Source organism: Drosophila eugracilis, unplaced genomic scaffold (assembly GCF_018153835.1).
Source record: "Drosophila eugracilis isolate 14026-0451.02 unplaced genomic scaffold, ASM1815383v1 contig_340, whole genome shotgun sequence".
Lineage (NCBI taxonomy): Eukaryota > Metazoa > Arthropoda > Insecta > Diptera > Drosophilidae > Drosophila > Drosophila eugracilis.
Window position 1 is genome coordinate 472,225 of NW_024573195.1, and position 27,137 is coordinate 499,361.

At 39.3% G+C, this 27,137-nt stretch overlaps 1 protein-coding gene across 14 annotated transcripts in view; it reads left to right on the forward strand.

The window, feature by feature from the left end:
* LOC108102314 (twitchin) overlaps positions 1–27,137 on the forward strand; it is a 46,539-nt gene that overhangs the window by 14,808 nt on the left and 4,594 nt on the right. For 13 of the 14 annotated variants that reach the window (XM_017207088.2, XM_041818581.1, XM_041818582.1 and 10 more), the window contains 16 exons: positions 1,672–1,819; positions 2,346–2,719; positions 4,305–4,430; positions 4,519–5,218; positions 6,185–6,538; positions 6,725–8,437; positions 9,063–9,962; positions 10,226–10,989; positions 11,099–11,234; positions 11,421–12,311; positions 12,377–15,049; positions 15,392–15,673; positions 15,789–16,088; positions 16,149–25,619; positions 25,693–26,671; positions 26,730–27,071. In XM_017207088.2, coding sequence (XP_017062577.2) covers positions 1,672–1,819; positions 2,346–2,719; positions 4,305–4,430; positions 4,519–5,218; positions 6,185–6,538; positions 6,725–8,437; positions 9,063–9,962; positions 10,226–10,989; positions 11,099–11,234; positions 11,421–12,311; positions 12,377–15,049; positions 15,392–15,673; positions 15,789–16,088; positions 16,149–25,619; positions 25,693–26,671; positions 26,730–27,071 — 20,153 coding nt within the window. The remainder of the gene's footprint in view (positions 1–1,671; positions 1,820–2,345; positions 2,720–4,304; positions 4,431–4,518; positions 5,219–6,184; positions 6,539–6,724; positions 8,438–9,062; positions 9,963–10,225; positions 10,990–11,098; positions 11,235–11,420; positions 12,312–12,376; positions 15,050–15,391; positions 15,674–15,788; positions 16,089–16,148; positions 25,620–25,692; positions 26,672–26,729; positions 27,072–27,137) is intronic. The other variant, XM_041818583.1, reaches the window with a different exon arrangement.

Consider the following 27,137-nt stretch of genomic DNA (forward strand, 5'->3'; position numbering starts at 1 on the left):
GTTTATTATTCGTTTTTAAAATGTGGTTTTCTTTTAATAAGTAAGATACAATATAGGATATTTAAAAATACCCAAACAATTATTTATTAGTTATTCGACACGTTTAGTTTTTGTTTCGACTTGCATCCCATTTCAGTTCTTAACGAACCAATCTTAAAAATAATATATTAGTTATCAATACTTCAAAAATACCATTTTGACGAGAATAGAACGCACATTATGTTGGACACTACGCTTTTATTTTAAAAATAAAATTAAATAAAACCTTAAGTAACATTTTTAACCTTCTTATTTTTTCTTAAATACGTTAGCAAAAGCAACAGCAATCCGGAGAAATGGGGGACACAATACAGGTTTTGAAATTGTGGTCGAGTCATTCGATCTTTTTTGCTTACTATGCCTTGCCTTTTATGAAATAAGGAAGATAATAGAAATTGTATATATAATAAAAAATATTAGGACGTATATATTTCTATAAAAACAATGTAAATACTCATGAATTTTAATCATTCAATAATTTTTGAAATGTTGTTCTAACAGTCAATATAATTTTTGGATATCTTATTTCTTGTTAAAAACTTCTGTGTTTTCACCATTTCTAAAATAATATATAATGATATATAGAGATATCTCTGGTAGCTGTCTTCCTGTTAACCTACTCTGTTGATTTCAAAATAAATACATTAGGAGATTAATACCTGAAACTGAGGCATACATATAAATTAGCTGGAGAAAACGGCAGGTCCACAAAAGGCCTTACTACTTGAACTTCCTAATAAATTGTGCAATAAGGTTCCGATTATGTTTTTCTCTGTTTTGTCTCGTTTTCTTATTAGGCGCCTTGTACAAACAAAAAAATAACAAAATAGTTTCCTTGCCAACCTTATCAACAGCAAATTCTTCTTATTAAGGACATATTTTTTAAAGAAACTAAATATTAAAAGTTCAGTAATTTGAAGTAAAAAACTGAGTACTGTTAAAAAAACATGTTATTTATGATAGAATATTATTCGTTTTGAACGCTCATCCCTTCAGAAACTTGCATAATAGACGTACATATGTCAATTTAGCTTAATTGCAGTCACTTAATGCATGTCTCATAATTACCATTTAAGGTGGTATTATTTTATTAAAGTTAACTTTACTTGCTCTTTATGACCTTAACACGATTATTAGTGTATTAGGGCTTCCATGGTTAAAGAAATAATTTTTATCAACAAAATTTATTCATACGTTTAACTTTTGAAAAGAATTATAATGTGTTTGTAGGTTTGATTTTACTTGACATAGGAATTTTGTACCTACATATATTTGCACTGTCGATGGAATGCATTTTTATTTTATTCTTAAAAACTCCTTTCTTATGTTTTACAAATTAACAAGATAAATATATTTATATATACATATACATACATGTATATATATTTATATTTAGACTTTTTCGATCTGTACCACAAAGACTCTAACCATTCGAAAATCGGAACATGCCTGATTTTTTTCTAGACACTTAAAATTCAATATCATACATCTTGAATGTTACCTGGGCATTGCAATCAGCATTATTTTTTAAAATTATTATTCCTTATATTTGTTTATCTGTCTATATTTTCCCTGTTTTTATGTATTCGATGTATGCCAATGTATGTCAATGTGTATATGTTTGGTCAATAGCGGCGGAGACCGTCGATTGATGTACGCCGCCCAAGCGTACAAGATCTGGAAGATCTTATAAACAAGCCTTCTACTCCATTGCGCGATGTGGGTGATGGTGGTCCTCCTTCAATTGTCGATGTCCAAGAGTCCTACTCCGTTGTGGAAGGTATGTATTCAAATGTTCATAAATTATTTGATGTCGACCTAATATACAACCAGAGTTCGTATCTTGATTATTTTTAATACAGAAAAAGCTTAAAATTGATCTTGAATTTAAAATATTTTATTAAATTTTCTAAAATTGTTTTATAATGAAGACTTTGCTTCTGAAGGAACTCGTAATCTATGGTCGCCAATTAATCCTGTTAAATACTACAAGTAAAGAGTAATAGTCTAATAAAATTTTCAAATGTCTTAACGTCAAGTTTTTATTGATTTCGAATTGTCCCAATTTAAAGATCTTGTTATTAACAAAACCTTTGGTTAATTCTATTTTCCGAAATGCAAATAACTATATATCCTTGTTTTTAAATCTTAAATTGTTTAATAAGTAATTGACCAAATACCCAACTTTAACACCTTTCCCTTATCAATACAATTTTTGTATAAGTCGCACATAACGAACTCTGAACCATTTTTGACTAACCAATATGTATTTGTTAAAATGAGCACGCTTTGTACTTGTTTTCTAGACTCGACCGCTTACCTTACGGTTGGCGTCGAAGGCAGTCCAGCACCAACATTCAAGTTCTACAAAGGAGTTAGTGAAATTCTTGAGGGCGGTCGGTTTAAGTTCCTTACAGATGGGCAGACAAACACAATTACATTGTGTATGCGTAAGTGCAAGCCCAATGATGAGAGCAAATACAAGATTGTTGTTTCGAACATACACGGTGAGGACTCAGCCGAGATGCAGCTCTATGTATCTGATTCAAGTGGCATGGACTTTCGGGCCATGCTCAAGAAACGACGTTATCAAAAATGGGACAAAGACGAACAGGACCCCAATTGGGGTGATCTTAAAGAAACGGAAAAACCGTTGCCAGCCCTTAAAAAAGTTGAAAGGGTAAGATCCGAATTATGCGCGCTTAACAGACTCGTTGGTGATGAGGTGGAATTCTCTATCATTTATTGGCACTCTGATTCAGTTTAGTAAAGCGTTATTATTCCAGAGTTTCTTACTGTTAAGCGTATTAAACTGAATCGATATGGCAATTATGCCGCAGCTTAAGTTTCATTTAGTTTTTTACAATGTATCGCAATTGTGTATTTGAATAATAGCAATAATTCAGCTAAGTTTTTTGAAACTTAGAACAAGTTTAATATTTTAGGTAAGGAGTTATAACGGAAAATAATAATTTTTATAATATTAAAAAAAAATCACTTTGAAAACTATACTATCATTCGATAATTGAAATACATATTCAGGGTCCAGGATCGCGTAGACCATCTTTAGCCGAGCTGATTCCCGATTGGCCAACATTACATCCGTTTCGGCGCGAGGAGGTGCGATCCTTTTACATATGTATATGTATTTATTTCCATAATTACTTTTCTATAATATTTCTTATACAATTTTCCAGTGCTGAAGCTAATTATTGTTTTTTGTTGATTTTTATGGAATAATACGGCTTGGACATATAACTCTTCAATTGCAAATTTTTACCCTTCATATCCGGTTCCAGCCGTAAAGAGCTGCTCTGTAATACGACTCGACGAACTTATCACTTTGCCTAAACTATATTTTTTATTTGAATTTTGTTATTTGTTTCTTAAGCTTGGTGACATCCATGAAGAGTTTTCCACTTAAAAACATCGCTTTTGTATAATTGGGCTCCAATTCTTAAAATGAAAATATGTGAGCCCTTTTTAGTTTAATTTTTGAAAAGGGAATACAAATTTTTACAATATAAAAAAAAAAAGAATAATTTTATTATAAACCGACCATGTTCAAAATAAGCTTAAATGTGAAATTGTACTTAAAAATTCGATATACGATAAGTAATAATACGTTATCATTAAACAATTGCATTTGCTTTAAAAATAAGCATGTAACCCATAGATTTGTTTTAAAACTAGACAATTCACAAAGTTATCCCAGAGTTGTTGTGTTTTTGTATTGTATACGCGTATCCACGAATATAATTAAATAATCAAAATCTTGATCAAAATCAGCAGGGAAAATTCAACTTAGAATTTATTTTAAAAAAAGGGATATAATAGTATATATTAAAGAAGGCATTATTAACTTCACAATATAAACAAATAAATTAATCTGCCTGATAACTAGAATCACACGGCATGGTTGTATAAAAAAAATAGTTATTAGTAAACTTAAATTGCAATATCAGCAATGGTAAGAGAAAGGCAGCCTACCTTTGTGTCTTTTTATGAAACAACTTAATTATATCGATTTCTTTGATTTTTGAGCTCTCATAAATAATTAAATAATAAATAGTATATATAAAAAATCCTTTCAAAGTAAACCTCTTATATATATGATTTTGTAAAAAAGATTAACTTACATACATATATATGTGGGATTTATTTTATCTAGTAATATGATAAAAAAGCACCATTTAATAATCGTATATCAAATCTATAAAACTTTACCCATTTTTGACAACGTATCAACTTACAATGAAGCACAGAAGGTTGAGTCATTCCTCAGCCCACTTATCGACCAGTTCGCAAAAGAGGGAAAGGACAAAAAAGTTGTATTTGAAGCCAGATTCAGTAAACCTAATTGCAAGCCCAAGTGGCTGTTTCGAAAAGACGTAAGTATACATCGGTGGCCAATCTAGTTTTCAAGAAACAGCTTTTGCAACATATATTATCCAATGTCTTAAACTTAATAATTTATAGGAGGTGTTCACGGGCAGTAAATTTAAATTCAAACAGGAAAATGATACTTATCAGTTGATTATTACGACACCAAAGGTGGAAGACACCGGCAAGTATACTATTGAAATCGGTGGTGTTTCTAGTACGGCATTTTTAAATGTCGAAGAAGCTGATCCCACCTACACTTTTACAAAGCCTCTTAAAAAGAAACTTGAGGGATTTACTCAGCATGAGACTACTCTAGAGTGCTCTGTCAGCAGCAGTATGGCGAATGTGCATTGGTTCAAAGATAATACAAAATTGGAGTCCGATGATCCTCGGTACCTTATCTCCAAAGACATAAACGGCAACCTAAAGCTCATCATCAAAGACTCTGTAGTTGAGGATGCTGGTCTTTACAGATGTCAACTGGATAAACAACCTGATAAGACTGAGTGTAACCTTAAGATTACAGAGTACCCTTACAAGTTTGTTAAGGTTCTAAAATCTCAGCAATGTATTGAGAAAGACACTGTGACACTTGCCTGCGAAATCGACGATGCCATGGGTGAAGTGCAATGGTTCCGTAACGGCGAAGAAATCAAACCTGACAAACGCATTCAAATTTTAAAAGATGGTCGAAAGCGGAAGTTAGTCATAAAGGACTGCAAAGTAACCGATGCCGGGCTATTTAAATGTTCAACAAATGCCGACACCACAGAGGCGGAAATAATTATTAACTGTAAGTCTTAACATGTAAACTTATTGTTTAGCAAAATAACCTAATACATTACATTACATCAGTAAATTACCATAGCCACAAATAAATTTTAATTCTATCATTTATTGTTTAACTAATGGCTTTTTGTAAATAAAATTAAGCATGAGAAGAAAAGAAACAAGAGGAAACGCTATAGTCGAGTGCCGCGACCATAAGATACCCGTTACAGTTTTACAAAATTTTAAAATATTATTTTGCTAGTGGAAATTCACAAGGCGCCACCTATTGTCAGAGGAAGTATGTTGAGTATGCTTATAGTGACGTCACTGCCCATGTGAGGCCTTATAACTTAATTTCTTTATAAATAGCGAAATAATGTTCCGATTTGAAAAATCTTTGGTAAATCGATAGGTATTAACAGAAATAAGTTACACAAGGTCAAACGAAGGCATTCATGGCTCAATCGACTTCGCTATTGATCCTGATCAAGAATACTTTTATAGGGTCGCAAAAGCTTCCTTCTATCTGTTACATACTTTTCAACGAATCTAGTATACCCTTTTACTCTACGAGTAACGGGTATAAATATTTAGGCGGCAAGAATGAACTTTTTAGAGAACCGGTAGTTTAGGTAGTAATAAAAATTAATTTTTTTGTATTGTTTTATTATAATTGTCATACTGTACAGTAAAATTCTTTACTAAAGAAAAAGCATCCAATAAATTATGAAAGTCAGTTAACAAATATATAATTCACACAGCTTTAAGCAGCATTAAAGAAATTACCCCTTTTTACGGTCAATGAACTGAATGGATGTTTATGGAAGGATTTCCGATTCATGTTAAAGCCTTTATCATTTTCCATTTAATATGTTTGTTGGAATTTAATTATTGGTTAATACTGGTTATTTTAATATATATAAAATAATAACCATAAATAAATGGCAATCGACTTAACATTTTTCTATATAATTATTTAATTTTATAGATCAAAACCGCTTTAACAAAAAACTTAAAGATACAGATGCTGTTGAGAGAGAAAGATTAGTTCTTGATGTCGAGCTTCAGGATCAAACGGCGCCATGCGACTGGAAATTAAACGGAGAGCCCATAGTACCCAGTGAACGAATTGAGGTTAAGAACCTGGGTGGTGGAAAGCATCAACTCATATTTAACAGTCTGGATATGTCTAATGAGGGCGAAATAACTTGTGAATCTGGACAGCTAAGCTCAAAATGCAAGCTCTCTATCCGCAAGGGAGAAAGTAGACCGAATATTGATTGCCCTGATACATTTGCCGGACCTATCAGTGCACCTGTTCTTGTAAAAGTGCCATTTAAAGGTGGGTATACAAAAAATGGTTTGATTTTAAGCAAAGGTTATATTAAAAGAAGTTTTGGCGGTTTGTTAAAATAATTTTAATGCCTGAAAATAAACATGACAAATTTATGAAAATTAATCTAATATTGAATATATATAACACTTTCTGTCGATGCACACAAATGAATTAAACATTTTTTTTACTTAGTTTCTGGAACAAAGCAAACACCGATAGAGGCCAAATTATTCAAAGACGGCAAACCGTTGCCCGTAAAGGATGTGGAGGTTGCAGTCACTGATGATAATGTCACATTTAAAATAAAGAAACCGTCTAGAGATTTATCCGGTCCATATCAAATTAAAATTTCCAACGGACAAGGTGAAGATACCAAAGACGTTCAAATCATTTGTCAAGATGTTCCGCAGCCTCCACAGGATGTTGATATTACAGACGTCTATCAAACATCCTGTGTAGTAAACTTTAAGCAACCGGCTGACGATGGCGGAACTCCTATAATAAATTATGTGATCGAACGGCAGGACTTGAGCAAGAAACAAGGCTGGGAGCCGGTCGCTGAGGTTCAACCTAGTGAACCATGTCGAAAAAAAATCGACGATTTGGTCCCAAAAAAACAGTACAGATTCCGTATTCGTGCTGTCAACGCGATTGGCCCCTCAGATCCGGCAACATTCAAGAACTCGATTCTCGCAAAAGATCCTTGGGATGAGCCTGGAAAGCCCAAAGCAGTTGATCTTACCGATTGGGACAAAGATCATGCTGACCTCAAGTGGGAAGCACCCGATAGTGATGGCGGGGATCCGATAACTGCATATATTGTAGAATATAAAGAAAAGTTTTCAAACGACTGGGTTGCCGGCAAAGAGGTTGATGGTGATTCTAGAACTGCCACCGTTGATCAGCTAAACGAGGGACAGCAGTACGAATTCCGAGTCCGTGCTGTAAATAAAGCCGGCCCAGGTGAACCTAGCGACAAGACCAAATCTATTATTGCAAAATGCCGTTTCGTAAAGCCCTTCCTTGTTGGGGATGGTCTTAAAAACATTACCGTTAAAAAGGGACAAACTATTCGTTTCGATGTTAAATATGACGGTGAACCGGAGCCAACTGCAACTTGGGTAAAAGGAACCAACAACCTTAATTTTGACAACCAGCGTATTTGCTTAGACCAGTTGGAGAGAAACTCATCAATTACTATTAAAAAATCAGTGCGAAAGGACACAGGCAAATACAAATTAGTATTATCAAATAGCTCGGGCTCAATTGAGTCTGAGGCACAAGTTGTCGTTCTTGACAGACCATTAGCTCCAGGTGGACCGTTCGAACCTGAAGAAGTACGAGCTAACCATATTAAAATGAAATGGAATTGTCCGGAGGATGATGGTGGTTGTGAAATTACTGGATATGCTCTAGAGCGCATGGATGAAGAGACTGGCCGCTGGATACCTGCAGGCGAAGTTGGTCCAAATGAGACTTCATTTGACTTTAAGGGACTGACGCCGAATAAGAAGTATAAGTTCCGCGTCAAGGCCATTAACAAGGAAGGTGAATCCGACCCACTGGAAACATCCGACGCCATCGTGGCGAAGAATCCTTATGACCCCCCAAGTGCACCCAGTCAGCCAGTTATCGATGACTATGATAACAAGAGTGTTGTATTAAAATGGAAGCGACCGCCATCAGATGGTGGGCGCCCAATTACACATTATATTGTCGAAATTAAAGACAAATTCTCACCCACCTGGAGTGAGGTGAAGAAGACTGAGGATCCCACACCAGAGTTAACCGTTGAGGGCCTTAAGGAAAGCATGGTGTATCAGTTCCGTGTTAGAGCTGTGAATAAGGCCGGACCCTCTGAACCTTCGCAGCCAACAGACAATCACATATGCAAATATAAAAATCGTAAGTATTTCATTACTATATAATTATAATAATCCTGTTCAGCTTGCTTTGGCTTAACATTTTAACACATCTCGCAAAACCTTTTATTATTAATTACAAAGTATTGCTTTCAGATATATCGATATACGTATTTTTTTGCAGTAATAAATTTTTAATATTCGGCAATCGAAACATTTCAAATAAACCTATTGTACAAACTTTGTAAGAAGTAACTATTTAAGTCTACAAGACCTGGAGAACATACATCGTGTGTCTACTATGTTTTAGTACTCCTGTTGTAAAAATCGGACCAAACTTTTAAAGACAATTCAAAAAAAAAGTAAAAGCATACTAATTTTCCTCGTCCTAGGTTTTTTTTATCTTACGAAACAGAGAGATCCTTTAGATAGAATAGGCATAATATGTTTAAACATGTAAAATGTTGTTGGGTTTTTAGATTCTGGCGTTTTCGGCTTGCTAAACATAGTTTGAATTATTTTTTCAACCTTGTCATTCGAAAATCGCATCGAAAATATTTGCATCAGCTTTGCTGCCAACGCTTATACTGTGTATGTATTTTAGAAAGCACTTTAAGTGTGAGAAAAAATAATATATATTTATTAAAATTTATTTATTTAACTTTTAGTGAAGCCTCAAATCGACCAGTCAACTTTTAAGCGAATTGTATTAAAGAGCGGTCGTACTCATAAATGGTCGGTTGACGTAATCGGTGAACCAGTACCAGAACTCTTCTGGAGTTGGAGGGATGATATTCCATTAACCAACGGAGACAGAATAAAGATAGAAAATGTTGACTACCATACGGACTTTAGAATTACAAATGTTTTGCGCAAAGATAGTGGTTTCTACACCTTAAAGGCAGAAAACCGTAATGGCATTGACCGCGAAACCGTGGAATTAGTTGTTCTAGGGAAACCCAGTTCGCCAAAGGGACCCCTTGCCGTAGACGACGTGACAGCAACTGGTTGCAAACTTCAATGGAAGAAACCTGAAGATGATGGTGGAGTGCCAATTAAGGAATATGTGGTTGAAAAAATGGACACGTCAACAGGAAAGTGGGTTCGAGTAGGAAGATCTCCTGGTGAAAAGGAACCACCCAGCTTTGACGTAACTGGCTTAAATCCTGGATCCGAGTACATGTTCCGCGTTTCTGCCGTTAACGAGGAAGGGGAGTCTGAGCCCCTTACCACTTTGATAGGAATTGTGGCAAAAGATCCTTTCGATGAGCCTAACAAGCCGGGCACTCCGGAAGTGTATGATTATGATAATCAAAGTGTAAGTTTAAAATGGACACCCCCCAACAATGATGGAGGAGCCCCGATTCAAAAATACATAATCGAAAAAAAGGATAAAAATAAGCCTGATTGGGAGAAGGCTGCAGAAATACCAGGAGATCAACTGGAAGCTAATGTTGGTGGTCTTCAAGAGTATGGAGAATATCAGTTCCGCGTAATAGCAGTCAACAAAGCTGGACTTTCGCCTCCATCAGATTCTAGTGTTCCCCAAATTGTAAAGTACAAAAAATGTAAGTTATAATCATGTCCTTTCATATGGTCGAATGTGGCAAGATCAATAGAATTTTAACTCAATGTAATGTAGCGGGTAAATGAAAGGGTCGTTCTGATAAACACTAAAATTATGAAGGTTGACAACGTTAATTTCAGTTAGCATAATTATTATGAGACTAGTTATAGATGTAGCAGATCTCGGCACTTGACCATAGGATTTCTGCTTTTTTTTTTTTAAATGAAGAATTTTCCCTTATCTGATTTTATTTTTGACCCGCAGTGAAGCCACGTATCGACAGATCAAACTTAAAGCCGCTGTTGATTCGGGCCGGAAAGCCTGTTAAGTACGATGTTAATGTACGTGGTGAGCCTGCACCGACAATAACATGGTACCACAACAATTTTGAGCTCAAGCAAGAGGAACTGCCTAGCAATTGCGAAATCAAGAACATCCCTTATAACACAAAAATATCAATTATTAATACAATGCGAAAACATACTGGAGTTTACAAAATAAAGGCTATAAACGAGCATGGAGAGGATGAAGCTACCGTTGAGGTCAACATTCTAGCTCCACCAGGCATGCCAAAGGGTCCATTGGAAGTTAAAGATGTTACAAAAGACAGCTGTAAGCTAAAATGGAAAAAACCTGAGGATGACGGTGGAAAACCAATTACAGCGTATCAGGTTGAAAAGTTTGATAAAAAACAAGGTCGATGGGTACCTGTCGGTCGGACCTCTGCAAACGATACCGAGTTTGATGTCAAAGGACTTCAAGAAGGCCATGAATATCAGTTTCGAGTCAAGGCCATAAATGAAGAGGGGGAGTCGGATCCCCTGGAAACCGATAGCAGCATCATAGCGAAAAATCCCTATGATTTAGCTAGTAAGCCAGGTACACCTCGCATTGAGGATTACAACGAGAATATGGTAATATTAAAGTGGGAAGCACCTAAGTCTGACGGAGGAGCTCCAATCACTGGTTACATCATTGAAAAAAAAGATAGGTTTTCCCCTGTTTGGGATGAAATACTCAGCACCAACGTAAGTAAGCTTTATTTAATTTTCAAATGAGCAACTAAAACCCAACTGAAAATTAAATATATTAAAATATTATTAAAATTGAATTTCAAGAAACTATTTCTACTTTAAGACAACTGCCCCTGAAGCAACCGTTACAAATCTTGTTGAAGGAAATGTATACCAGTTTCGAATTCGGGCAGTTAATAAAGCCGGTCCAAGCGAGCCAAGCGATGCAACACAGCCTCATTTGGCTAAACCAAGGAATCGTAAGATTGTTTATTTTACACAAGTACTTCGCAGATAAATTAGTGATGTCGAGGCTTTCAAATATTTCGCCTGCAATTTAATGTTAAGCCAAAAGCAAATACTTATTTTATTCTCTAAAACTATTTTTGTTCAACTTTTTATTTTCAATGTAATTTTTTATTCTAAATTTACGTTGTTAATTTCAGTTAAGCCATCAATTAACAGAGAAAAAATGAAGCCTATTAAGGTTCGCGCTGGCCAAACTGTTAAGTTTGATGTGGACGTTAAAGGTGAACCAGCACCCATTTTAACATGGTTCCTAAAAGAAACACAGTTGACGACTACGCCCCAAGTTCGGTTAGAAAACGAAGATTACAATACTAAACTGACATTGCTAGATTCATCTAGAAACCAAAGTGGCGAGTATAAGCTACGTGCGGAAAATATTAATGGCGTTGACGAAGCTTTGGTTGAAGTCATCATCTTGGATAAACCCTCAAAGCCCCAAGGACCATTAGAGGTAGCGGACATTCATAAGGAAGGCTGCAAACTTAATTGGAAGAAGCCAAAAGATGATGGAGGTATACCTATCACTGGTTATGTTGTTGAAAAGATGGATGTAGCCACAGGTAAATGGGTACCTGCCGGTTCGGTTGATCCAGAAAAGACTGATATTGAGATAAAGGGTTTGGACCCAAATCATCGCTACCAATTTAGAGTAAAGGCTGTTAACGAAGAGGGTGAATCTGAACCTCTGGAAACTGAATCGGCTATTACTGCCAAAAATCCGTTCGACGTATCTGCACCACCTGGCCTACCAGAGTTTGAAGACTGGGATGAGCATCATGTCAAACTAAAATGGGAACCTCCTATTAGGGATGGCGGCTCCCCTATTACCAGTTATATAATCGAAGTAATGGATAAAGATTCGGGAGAATTTGTAAAAGCTGTTGAAACAGATAGTCCGGTTTGTAAAGGAGTTGTTAAAAAGCTTGAGGAAGGGCAGCAATACAAATTTAGAGTTCGTGCAGTTAACAAGGCTGGTCCATCTGAACCATCTGAGCAAACTAATTGGCATATAGCCAAACCTCGATTCCGTAAGTTGCCTGTAAGAATGATTATTTTGACTATATTATGTTTTAATATAAAAATACTCTTTTAGTGAAACCTTATATCGACCGAAACAATTTGAAACCTGTGGTTGTTAAAACTGGCTTATCAATTAGTTTGGACATTAATATAAGAGGAGAGCCAGCTCCGAAAGTGGAATGGTTCTTTAATGCTATGCCCTTGATAAGCAACGAGGAGAGTATTAAAATCGATAACGTTGATTACAATACCAAATTCTTTGTGATGCGCGCTCAAAGATCCCAAAGCGGGAAATACATTATCAAAGCTAGAAACGAAGTTGGTGAAGACGAAGCAGAGCTGGAAGTCACAGTTTTGGGAAAGCCAGGAAAACCAAAAGGCCCTCTACATGTTAATGATATAACGAAACATAGCTGCAAGCTGAAGTGGGAGAAACCAGATGATGATGGCGGTACACCTATTGACTATTATGAAATAGAAAAACTTGATCCCCATACTGGACAATGGTTGCCATGTGGAAAGAGTACCGAACCTGAGGCGAAGGTAATTGGTCTTCATGAGGGCAAGCCATATAAATTCCGAGTAAGGGCTGTTAATAAGGAAGGAGAATCGGAGGACTTAGAAACAGAAAAGCCAATTATTGCGAAAAATCCATTCGATGAGCCAGAGAAACCCGGTAGACCCAACCCAACGAATTGGGATAAAGATTTCGTTGACTTAGCTTGGGATCCGCCGAAGAATGATGGCGGCGCACCAATCCAAAAATATATTATTCAAATGCGAGATAAGTCTGGACGTGCCTGGGTGGATGCAGCTACAGTGCCAGGAGATAAAAGTAACGGTACCGTTACCGGCATAGAAGAAGGCCACGAGTATGAGTTTCGTATAGTTGCCGTCAACAAGGCTGGACCTAGTGAACCCAGCGATGTTTCAAAATCGGTGGTGGCTAAGCCACGTTTCTTAAAACCACATATTGACCGAAAAAACTTGCAAAAAAAAATTATGCGCAGTGGACAAATGCTTCATATGGACGCTGCTGTAAAAGCAGAACCTCCGGCTAAAATAACATGGACTTACAATGGAACTGAAATTAAAACGTCAGACAACCTAAAAATAGAAAACGAGGACTATAAAACAACATTCATTATACCAAAAGTTAAACGCGTTAATCGCGGAAAGTACGTTGTCACTGCAAAAAATGATTCCGGTTCTGACTCTGTAGAAGTTGAGCTGGAAGTGGTATGCAAGCCAAGTAAGCCCAAGGGCCCTCTGGCTGTATCCGAAGTAACGGCCGAGAGTGCTCACCTGAAATGGGACAAGCCTGAAGATGATGGCGGAGAGCCCATAGAACAATATATTGTGGAACGCATGGATACGGAAACAGGTCGATGGGTACCTGTTCTTACAACTAAGATCCCTGAAGCCGATATTACAGGTCTCACAGAAGGAAAGGAATATCTATTTAGAGTAAAAGCTGTCAATTCCGAAGGCGAATCGGAACCACTGGTGACTGATATTCCTACAAAGGCCAAGAATCCTTTCGACGCTGCCGACACCCCAGGTAAGCCGCAAATCAGTGATTGGTCAGCTAGCCACTGTGATCTTAAGTGGAGGGCTCCCGAAGATGATGGCGGAGCTCCCATCACCGGCTATCTTGTGGAAAAGAAAGACCCTAATACAGGAAAGTGGCAAAAAGCTCTAGAAACAAATACGCCCGAATGTAAGGCCCGTGTAAATGATTTAATCACAGGCAAGAAATATCAATTCCGAGTTAAAGCTATTAATAAGGCAGGAAAAAGCAAACCCTCCGAACCATCAGACCAGATGACTGCGAGGGACCGATTTGCACCACCTAAAATAGATAGAACCAACATTAAGGACATTACGATAAAAGCTGGACAACACATTCGATATGACATAAAAGTATCTGGAGAACCTCCGGCGACCAAAGTTTGGCTTCACAACAAAGCCCGAATCGACAATGAAGATAGTGACTACAATATTGACATGGAATCATATCGCACTAAACTAGCAGTACCAATTTCAAAGCGATTTCATTCAGGAAAATATACACTTAAAGCCGAGAATGAATCTGGTCACGATGAGGCATCATTCGAAGTTATTGTGTTAGACAAACCAGGGGCACCAGAAGGACCGTTACGCATCACAGATGTGCACAAAGAAGGATGCAAGCTTAAGTGGAATGCTCCCTTAGACGATGGTGGCTTGCCAATAGAGCACTACATTGTTGAAAAAATGGACGTTGAAAGCGGGCGTTGGCTGCCATCTGGTCGCTTCAAGGAACCCTTTGCTGAGTTGAATAATTTAGAGCCGGGTCACGAATACAAGTTTCGAGTGCTTGCTGTAAATACTGAAGGTGAATCCGAACCATTGACTGGAGAACAGTCTATTATAGCCAAGAATCCCTTCGATGAACCTGGAAAGCCAGGAACGCCGGAAGCAGTAGACTGGGATAAAGATCATGTAGACTTAGTTTGGAGACCGCCTATTAACGATGGTGGATCGCCTATCACTGGCTATATAGTAGAAAAACGTGAAAAAGGTACTGACAAATGGATAAAAGGAACTGAAGTTACAGCTCCTCGTTTTGGAGAAGAGTGCAAAGCTTCTGTGCCAAACCTCAATGAAAACTGTGAATACGAATTTCGAATCAAAGCAATAAATGCTGCAGGGCCTGGTGAGCCATCTGATGCCAGCAAATCAGTTATTACCAAGCCAAGAAAGTGTAAGTCCATTGAATCCTTTCCGAACCCTAAGAGTTTTTTCCGAGAGACGGATTGATCTCTGAGATTTAAAAATAACGAGTAAATTATAATTTTTTGATGTTATGGTAGTGCCTCTTGTATAGCAAGCCTTACCTAATTTCAAAAAGTTAACATGACGTATTTATTTAGTTGAAATAAAAAAGTATTTATTATAGTAAGATATCATTTTTTCACTATTACGTCAAATCTCTTTAAATCAAATTCCCAAGAAATTGATCACATTTTTTATTTACAATTACAAATATAAAAATGGATAATAAATAAATCGGTTGATCTTAATTATACTTTTCATCTTTACATAGTGGCTCCCAAAATTGACCGTAAAAATATACGAACATACAACGTGAAGGCTGGAGAGATAATATTCTTGGATATTAATGTCAGCGGAGAGCCTGCACCAGATGTTACTTGGAATCAAAACAATAAGTCGGTTCAGGCGACTTCAGTTAGTTACATACAGGATGTACCTTATAACACTAAATACATAAATAACAACCCTGAAAGAAAGGACACAGGACTCTACAAAATATCTGCTCATAACCTCTATGGGCAAGATCAGGTGGAGTTCCAAATTAACATTATAAGTAAGTTAACTAATTTATTTATTTTACACTGTTTGCCCATGTTGTTAACCTGGGATCAGTCCTAGCTGCTATTGCTTAAGTTATTTAATTTGTACATTTTTTATCTTTTGACTAGCAAAACCTGGAAAGCCTGAAGGTCCTTTAGAGGTATCTGATATTCACAAAGATGGTTGTAAGTTAAAATGGAAAAAACCTAAGGATGATGGTGGTGAGCCAATAGATAGTTACATTGTTGAGAAATTCGACCCAGACACGGGTATTTGGCTGGCTGTTGGGAAAACTGACACACCGGAGTACACCGTTGATAGCCTAGTGCCAGGTCACGAATACAAGTTCCGGGTGAAAGCTGTAAACAAAGAGGGTTATTCGGAACCACTGGAAACATTGGGTTCAATTATTGCAAAGGATCCATTTAGTGAGTAATAAGGTATTATCCTCTTAAATCGTTTCGTATTAACACATATCATTGATTTAGCCGCGCCATCAAAGCCTGGCGTTCCAGAAGCTACCGATTGGACTGCAAATAAGGTAGAACTGGCCTGGCCGGAACCAGCAAGTGACGGTGGATCACCAATCACAGGCTACATTATTGAGGTGAAAGACAAGTACAGCCCGCTCTGGGAAAAAGCTCTAGAAACCGTCTCACCAACTCCTATTGCGACAGTTCAAGGCCTTATCGAAGGAAATGAATATCAATTCCGAGTAATTGCCTTGAATAAGGGTGGTCAATCGGAGCCTTCGGACGCGAGCAAAATTTTTATAGCCAAGCCGCGTTATCTTGCTCCCAGGATAGATCGCAGAAATCTTCGTGATATATCACTATCGTCCGGAACAGCTCTTAAATTAGATGCAAATATTATTGGCGAGCCAGTTCCAAAAGTAGAGTGGAAATTTTCCAACTACAGTTTGCAATCAGGAAAAAATGTTACAATCGAGACTCCCGACTACTACACAAAACTAGTTATACGTCCAACGCAGAGAAATGACTCTGGAGAATATTTAGTCATAGCCACAAACAGTTCTGGAAAAGATAGTGTGCTTGTAAATGTTATTATAACAGATAAGCCCACTCCTCCCAACGGACCACTTCAAATATCCGATGTACACAAAGAGGGTTGCCACCTTAAATGGAAACGTCCTAGTGACGATGGCGGAACTCCAATTGAGTACTTCCAAATTGACAAATTAGATCCGGAAACCGGATGTTGGATTCCAACTTGTCGTTCATCTGAGCCACAAGTGGATGTAACAGGTCTTACGCCCGGAAACGAATACAAATTCCGAGTGTCAGCTGTAAATTCTGAAGGTGAGTCCCAACCCTTGGTTGGTGAGGAAACAATAATTGCCAAAAATCCTTTCGATGAACCTGGTAAGCCCGAAAACCTTAAAGCAACTGATTGGGATAAGGATCATATAGACTTAGCATGGACCCCTCCGCTGACCGACGGTGGATCACCCATATGTGGTTATATTGTTGAAAAGAAAGATAAATATGGTAAGTGGGAGAAGACCCTTGACGTTCCAGCCGATCAATGCAAAGCAACCATTCCTGATCTTGTGGAAAACCAAGTCTATGAGTTCCGAGTTTCCGCGGTCAATGCTGCAGGACCAGGAGAGCCATCTGATGCCACCCCACCAGTAATTGCTAAATCTCGCAACAAGCCACCTGTTATAGATAGATCTAACTTGATTGAAATTCGTATTAAAGCTGGACAGGCATTCACATTCGACTGTAAGGTATCTGGGGAGCCAGCGCCTAGGACAAAGTGGATTTTTAAAAAAAAAGACTTGTATTCCAAAGACAACGTAAAGGTAACTAATGTTGACTACAATACAAAACTAAAGGTTACTTCTGCGACCCGATCTGATTCGGGAGTATACACAGTGCATGCCGAAAATGCAAATGGAGAAGACTGTGCCGAAGTTAAAGTAACTGTCATTGATATACCTTCTCCGCCAAACGGGCCACTTAATATTGATGAGATAAATTCCGAATCGTGTTCTCTGCACTGGAATCCACCGGACAACGATGGAGGACAACCAATAGATAACTATGTTGTTGAAAAATTAGATGAAGCAACTGGTCGTTGGGTACCAGGCGGGGAGACTGACGGACCAATCACCAGCCTTAAAGTAAAGGGTCTTACACCAGGTCATAAATACAAATTCCGAGTGCGTGCGAAAAATCGTCAAGGGCTTTCAGATCCACTCACAACATTACATGCGATCGAAGCCAAAAATCCATACGACCAACCTTCAAAGCCTGGCACTCCAACCATAAAGGACTTTGACAGAGACTTTGTTGATTTAGAATGGAGTAGACCAGAAAGTGATGGGGGCTCTGTTATTACCGGCTACATTATTGAGAAACGCGACAAGTACTCTCCCGATTGGGAAAAGTGCGCTGAGATTAGTGATGACATCACCAACGCTTACGTGCCTGATCTTATTGAAGGTCTTAAATATGAATTCCGTGTTAGAGCAGTAAATAAGGCCGGTCCAGGGTCTCCCAGTGATCCAACTGAACCTCATCTGGCTCGACCGAAAAACATGCCACCAAAGATAGACCGAAACTTTATGTCAGATATCAAAATAAAAGCTGGTAACATATTCGAATTTGACGTTCCAGTTACTGGTCAGCCTTTGCCAAGCAAAGAATGGACTCACGAAGGCAATATGGTTATTAATACTGACCGAGTAAAAATTGTCAATGATGATGACCGCACCAAGATAAGAATACTTGATTCCAAACGATCCGATACAGGCGACTACACTTTAATAGCACGTAATATAAACGGTATAGACAGGCACACCGTCAGGGTGTCTGTTCTGGATGTACCAAGTGTGCCTGAAGGCCCATTACGCAATGGAGACACAACCAAAAACTCAATAGTTTTGCGTTGGCGGCCTCCCAAAGATGACGGTGGCTCAGAAATAACGCATTACATTGTAGAAAAAATGGATAATGATGCCATGCGCTGGGTGCCTGTCGGTGAATGCACCGATACCGAAACCCGAGCCGATAATCTTATCGAAAATCATGACTACAGCTTCAGAGTTCGAGCTGTCAACAAGCAAGGACAATCCCAACCACTCACAACCTCTCAGCCTATAACTGCCAAAGATCCCTATTCACATCCAGACAAGCCCGGTCCGCCGCAAGCTACCGACTGGGGCAAAGATTTTGTGGATTTAGAGTGGGCTGCTCCAAAAAGAGATGGTGGAGCACCAATTTCTTCATATATTATTCAAAAAAGGCCGAAGTTTGGTCAGTGGGAACGCGCAGCTGTTGTTCCAGGTGAAAATTGTAAGGCACACATACCAGAACTTACTGATGGTGGAGAGTACGAGTTTCGGGTAATTGCCGTAAACCAAGGAGGTCCTAGCGATCCATCCGATCCATCTGCTTCCATTATTTGCAAGCCTCGTTTCCTTGCTCCATTCTTTGACAAGTCCCTTTTAAATGACATTACAATTCATGCAGGAAAGCGTTTAGGATGGACATTGCCTATCGAGGCATCTCCTAGGCCATCTGTCAAATGGCTATACAATGGAAAAGAAATTGGCTCGAATTTACGTGCAGAGACTGGTATTTTCCAAAACGAATTAACTTTTGAAATTCAATCATCACTTAGAAGTGACGAAGGTCGTTATACCGTCATATTAAAGAATGAACATGGAACATTTGATGCATCTGCTCATGCAACTGTTTTGGATCGCCCATCGCCACCCAATGGCCCTCTTGACATAACAAAGATTACAAGAGATGGATGCCATCTAACCTGGAATATTCCAGACGATGATGGAGGTTCGCCCATATTGCATTATATAATCGAGAAAATGGACTTGTCTCGAAGTACTTGGACCGATGCTGGCATGAGCACACATACTGTGCATGACGTAACCCGTCTAGTTCATCGCAAAGAGTATTTGTTCCGTGTTAAAGCCGTCAATGCAATTGGGGAATCCGATCCGTTAGAAGCAGCAAGAAGTATAATAGCTAAAAATGAGTTTGATGAGCCTGATTCGCCTGGAAAACCCAATATTACTGATTGGGATCGTGACCATGTTGACTTACAATGGGCATCACCAAAGAGCGATGGCGGAGCTCCCATAATGGAATACATTATTCAGAAAAAGGAAAAAGGCAGTCCTTACTGGACTAATGTTTTGCACGTACCCTCAAATAAGACCATAGCAACAGTACCAGAGCTAACTGAGGGTAAAGAGTATGAATTTAGAGTAATTGCTGTTAATCAAGCAGGACAGTCTGAGCCTTCAGAGCCATCTGATATGATTATGGCAAAACCACGCTACCTGCCACCAAAAATATTAACTCCACTCAGTGAAATACGTTTAAAATGTGGGCTAATTTTCCATACAGATATTCATTTCATCGGTGAGCCAGTGCCAGAAGCGACATGGACACTCAATGGATGTCCTTTAAAATCAAACGAGAAGTCAACGATTACAGCGATCGGTCACCACACTGTAGTGCACACTGTTAACTGCCAAAGGTCTGACTCTGGAATCTACCACTTATTGCTACGAAATAGTTCAGGAATTGACGAAGGCAGTTTCGAACTTATAGTGCTCGACCGTCCTGGAACACCAGAAGGTCCAATGGAATATGAAGAAGTAACAGGAAACTCTGTAACTATATCATGGAAACCTCCAAAAGACAATGGAGGTTCTGAAATATCATCTTATATTATCGAAAAACGGGATCTAACTCATGGCGGTGGGTGGGTACCGGCAATAAATTATGTCAATGCCAAATACAACCATGCCATGGTCCCTAGACTGCTGGAAGGAACGTTGTATGAGTTTAGAGTAATGGCCGAAAACCTTCAGGGACGCTCCGACCCACTTACATCCGATCAACCCGTGGTTGCCAAAAACCAATACACAGTTCCAGGTGTACCTGGCAAACCAGAACTAACCGACAGCGACAAGGATCATATTTCAATCAAATGGAAACAACCCATTAGTAATGGAGGATCGCCCATAATCGGCTACGACATTGAACGTCGTGACGTTAATACAGGACGATGGATAAAAATAAATGGACAACCAGTAGCAACCACTGAATACCAGGACGACAGGGTAACGCCGAACCATACATATCAATACAGAATATCAGGAGTTAACGCTGCTGGTAGCGGTAAGGCTTCTGAACCTTCAAACACATTCGATGCTAGGCCACTACGTGAAAAGCCAAGACTTTATTTGGATAGTTTGTTGGGAAGGCGTGTTAAAGTCCGTGCAGGTGAGCCTGTCAACCTAACTATCCCCATAGCCGGTGCTCCCACTCCTAATATTGAATGGAAACGTGGTGATTTCAAATTCGAAGAAGGAAAACGTATATCTTATGAGACTAATTCGGAGCGTACTATATTCCGCATTGACAATTCGAACAGGGAAGATTCCGGAAAATACACAGTAACCGCCTTTAATGAGTTTGGTAAAGATACAGCTGATATTGAAGTTATTGTCGTGGACAAACCATCGCCACCTGAAGGACCGTTGAGTTACACAGAGACAGCCCCGGATCACATTTCCTTGAAATGGAATTCTCCAAAAGACAATGGTGGCAGCGACATAACAGGATATATAATTGAGTTCACTGAGTTTGGCTTAGATGATTGGAAGCCAGTACCAGGCTATTGTTCCAAGACGAACAACACTGTGAAGGGCTTAGTAGAAGGAAAGAAATACATTTTCCGAGTAAGGGCTGAAAATATCTACGGAGCTTCTGAAGCTCTTGAAGGTAAGCCAGTATTAGCCAAATCTCCTTTTGATCCTCCTGGTGCACCATCTCAGCCAAAAATAACTGTATACACGCCAAACTCAGCTACCTTGGAGTGGCATCCACCAGACTATTGTGGTGGTAAGCCTATAACTGGGTATATTGTAGAGCGTCGAGAGCGCGGCGGTGAATGGATTAAGTGCAACAATTATCCAACACCAAATACATCATACACAGTGCCCGATCTTCGCGACGGAGCCCGTTATGAGTTCCGTATAATCGCAGTTAATGAAGCTGGACCTGGCCAACCTTCAAAGCCATCCGATCCAATGACTGCGGAGCATCAACGCTATCGTCCAGATGCACCTGAGTCACCAAAACCCGATCGTATTTCCAGGGATAACGTCACACTATCTTGGCGCCCACCACGGAATGATGGAAAATCCAGAATCAAAGGGTATTTTATTGAAATACGTCCCAAAAATGAGAAAGATTGGAAAATAGTTAACGATTTACCCATTAACTCAACTGTATACACAGTACCAAACCTTAAGGAAGGAGAGGAGTATTCCTTCCGTGTTATCGCTGAAAACGAAGTTGGACGATCAAATCCATCTAAACCCTCACAGCCCATCACGATTGAAGAACAACCAAACAAACCTTGCATGGAATTGGGAGGAGTTCGAGATATAGTGTGCAGGGCTGGTGACGACTTCAGCATTCATGTGCCGTACATAGCTTTCCCCAAGCCCAGTGCCTTTTGGTATTCGAATGACAGTGTACTGGATGACGATAACCGTGTACACCAGCATTTGACTGATGAGGCAGCTTCATTTGTGGTGAAAAACTCAAAACGTTCTGACTCAGGTCAATATCGACTCCAGTTGAAGAATCCATCAGGATTCGATACAGCTACCATTAATGTAAGTGTTTTGGATAGGCCATCCCCACCAACACATCTTCGAGCTGATGAGTTTGCTGGCGATTCATTAACATTGTATTGGAATCCACCGAATGATGACGGCGGGTCTCCCATACAAAACTACATAATTGAAAAGAAAGAAGCTCGTGGATCCACATGGACTAAAATTAGCAGTTTCTGCACAGTTCCATTTTTAAGAATTCGAAACCTTGTTATTAACAAAGAGTATGACTTCCGAGTGTTAGCTGAAAATAAATGTGGGCAATCCGATCCGGCCAATACATCAGAGCCCATACGCGCACGACATCCCTTTGATGTCCCAAATACTCCCGGTATTCCTCACGGTATTGACTCAACAGAAGATAGTATAACAATAGCATGGTCAAAACCAAAACATGATGGAGGTTCTCCTATAACCGGCTATGTGTTAGAGAAACGATTGCTAAGCGATGACAAGTGGACCAAGGCAGTTAACGCTCTTTGCCCAGACCTTACTTGTAAGATACCAAACCTAATTGAAAATGCGGAATACGAGTTCAGAGTAGCCGCAGTGAATGCAGCCGGTCAATCAGCGTTCAGTGGTTCAAGTGATCTTATTTTCTGCCGCCGACCGCCCCATTCACCCAAGATAACATCCGATTTATCAATTCGTGATATGACGGTAATTGCAGGAGATGAATTCCACATTACCGTACCTTATCATGCTAATCCTCGACCAACGCCATCATGGAGTATAAATGGTATTCAAGTTACTCCCGACGAGCGAATTAAATTTGTTTCTGACGATTATTCATCAGTTTATTACAATAAATCAGCCAAGCGATGTGAAACTGGATCGTACGCGATTACTCTTACAAACAACAAGGGTTCAGATACTGCATCATGTCATGTCACTGTTGTAGACAGGCCAGGACCACCTCAGGGTCCATTAAATGCCTACGACATTACTCCAGACACATGCACCCTGGCCTGGAAAACGCCTCTAGATGATGGGGGTTCACCGATTACAAATTACGTCGTTGAAAAGTTAGATACTAGTGGATCCTGGGTGAAAGTAAGCAGTTTTGTTCGTAACATTCATTACGATGTCATGGGTCTGGAACCCCAACACAAGTATTACTTCCGTGTAAGAGCAGAAAATCAGTATGGCTTGTCAGATCCTTTGGACATATCCGATCCCATTGTTGCTAAGCATCAATTCACAGTTCCGGATGAGCCTGGTCAACCAAAGGTTATCGACTGGGACTCTGGAAATGTCACATTGATTTGGACTAGACCAGCTGGTGATGGAGGGTCCCGTATTCAAGGTTACCAAATTGAATATAGAGATATTGTTAACGACTCTTCTTGGAATACCTACGACTACCTTATAAAGGATACCAAATACCAGCTTTATAATTTAACCAATGGCAGCGAATACGAATTTCGTATAAGGGCAAAGAACGCTGCTGGTCTTAGCAAACCTTCTCCTCCGTCCTTGAGATTTAAACTAAAAGGAAAATTCAGTGTGCCTTCTCCTCCTGGTACCCCTCAAGTCACCAGGGTTGGCAAAAACTATGTCGACTTAAAATGGGAGAAATCTTTAAGGGATGGTGGCTCTCGCATTACCAGCTACATTATTGAACGAAGGGATATCGGTGGAGCCGTTTGGGTAAAATGTAATGATTACAACGTATTGGACACCGAATATACGGTTATTAACCTGATTGAGATGGGTGACTACGAATTCCGAATATTTGCTGTCAATTCCGCTGGACGCTCGGATCCTAGCTTATGCACGATGCCAATACGGGTTTGCGAGGTTCTTGGTGGCGAAAAACCCGAATGGATTAAGCGACTACAAGACAGGGTAGCACCTTATGGTAAGGATTTTACGTTGCAATGTGCCGCATCAGGTAAACCGAGTCCAACTGCTAGATGGCTTCGCAATGGGAAGGAAATTCAAATGGGGTGCGGTCGATTTACTTGCGACAATAAAGACGGACTTTTCCGACTGCACATATCAAATGTGCAAAGTGGAGACGATGCTGACTACACATGTGAGGCAATTAATTCCCTCGGATTCGTCCACACCTCAGGTTATCTGAAAATTGGATCACCACCAATCATAAACAGATGTCCCAACGAACTTTACTTACCCGAAGGTGACAATACAAAGATAAAGGTATACTACTCCGGAGACCAGCCATTGACTGTGATACTAAGGAAAAACAATGAAGTTATATCCGATAGTAATGATGAAACACATGTTAAATTAAACATATTTGACGATTATGTAGCGATTTGTATTCGTGACATTGTCAAAAGTGATTCTGGCAAATATCAAATAGAATTCACGAATGATTCTGGTAGTGCCATCGGGCAGTTTGATGTATATGTTACTGGGTTGCCTACAGCGCCAACAGGACCTCTGGGAATCTCTTTTATTAACAAAAACTCCTGTACTTTAGGTTGGCGTCTGCCTTCCTATGATGGTGGTCTTAAAATAACCCATTACGTGGTCGAACGGAAGGATGTGAAATCACCGCACTGGATAACGGTTTCTAGCACCTGCAAAGATACTACTTTTAGCGTACAAGGTCTTATCGAGAACCAAGAATATATTTTCCGTGTCATGGCTGTAAATGAAAACGGAATGGGTCCACCACTAGAGGGTTTGAACCCCATCAGAGCTAAGGCCCCACTTGACCCCCCATCGCCACCAGGCATTCCTCAGATAACAGAAATTGGAGGAGATTTTGTGCATTTGGAATGGAGCAAACCGGAATCGGATGGCGGTGCTCACATTCAAGGATATTGGATCGATAAACAAGAAGTAGGCAGCAACACATGGCAGCGTGTCAACGTTACCATCTGTGCAGCCAATCAAATAAACTGCGTCAATCTGATTGAAGGTCGGCAGTACGAGTTCCGAATCTTTGCTCAGAATGTAGCAGGCATATCAAAGGAATCATCCGCTTCTCAAGTGGTCAAGATAATAGATCCAAAGGGTGCTTCGCCTCCATTGATTGTGAAGCCGCTAAGCGATGCCAATTGTATTCAAAATCACAACGCCCAATTCACATGCACAATAAGTGGTGTTCCTAAGCCAACCGTCACCTGGTATAAGGGGGCTCGTGAAATCAGTAATGGCGCACGGTATCACATGTACTCAGAAGGCGAGAATCACTTCCTAAATATCAACGACATATTTGGAGAAGATGCTGATGAGTATGTCTGTCGCGCAGTGAACAAAGCTGGAGCGAAGTCTACACGAGCAGCATTGGCCATTATGAGTAAGTATATCTCAAAACAAATTAATCTTTCCGTTTTTGTAAATTAATTAATTAATTTTAATAAACGTCTTAGCTGCTCCAAAATTAAATGTTCCCCCACGATTCAGAGACACGGCATACTTTGATAAAGGTGAAAATGTTGTAATTAAAATTCCCTTCACTGGCTTCCCAAAACCTCGTATACACTGGGTTAGGGAAGGTGAGAATATAGAGTGTGGTGGTCATTACACTGTAGAGACTAAGGAAAGACATGCTGTTCTTATAATTCGTGATGGATCACGCATGGACTCTGGACCTTATAGGATAGCAGCTGAAAACGAACTCGGTTCGGATACAGCAATTATACAAGTGCAAATTAGTGATCGTCCAGATCCGCCGCGGTTCCCATTAATTGAAAGTATTGGTAGTGATTCTTTATCCCTTAGTTGGAAAGCACCTGTCTGGGACGGTGGTAGCGACATAACGAACTACTACATAGAGCGTCGTGAACATCCATTATCTTCGTGGATACGGGTTGGAAATACTCGATTTACGTCTATAGCAGTATGTGGTTTGACTTCAGGGAAAGAGTATGATTTCCGCATATCAGCCGATAATGTCTACGGGCGTTCTGAACCTTCTGAAACTAGCACTCTGATAAAGACCAAAGAGTCTACTAAAAAGAAACCGGTAGAACGTAAATGGCAAATCGATACAAATGGCAGGAAAGTGCGCGGTACGGCAGATGGACCAATTAAAGACTACGATTCATATGTGTTTGACATTTACTCTAAGTTCGTCCCACAACCAGTTGAAATATCCCAGCAAAGTGTTTACGATAAGTATGATATCCTTGAGGAAATCGGTACTGGTGCATTTGGTGTTGTGCACCGATGTCGCGAAAGAAGCACTGGAAATATTTTTGCGGCTAAGTTTATTCCAGTGTCACATTCAATCGAAAAGGACCTAATTCGCCGTGAAATAGATGTAATGAATCAACTGCATCATCAAAAGCTTATCAATTTGCATGATGCTTTCGAGGACGATGATGAGATGGTTCTTATACTGGAATTGTAAGCTAAATGTACAAATTTTTTTTATAATTTAATTTTTAATATTTACTTATCGTAGCTTATCTGGTGGTGAACTTTTTGAACGCATTACTGCTGAAAATTACATAATGTCGGAAGCTGAAGTTATAAACTATATGAGGCAAATTTGCGAGGGCATCAGGCATATGCACGAGAAAAATATTATTCACTTGGATATTAAGCCGGAAAATATTATGTGCCAAACTCGTTCCAGCACAAATGTCAAGCTTATCGATTTTGGATTAGCAACTAGGTTGGATCCAAATGAAGTTGTCAAAATTACAACAGGAACTGCTGAGTTCGCTGCACCGGAGATTGTTAACAGGGAGCCCGTCGGTTTCTATACTGATATGTGGGCTACTGGAGTACTCGCTTATGTTCTGTAAGTTGTTATATAAGACAATAATGTGATATTTTAAATAACCAAGTCTTACTCGTATAATCGACT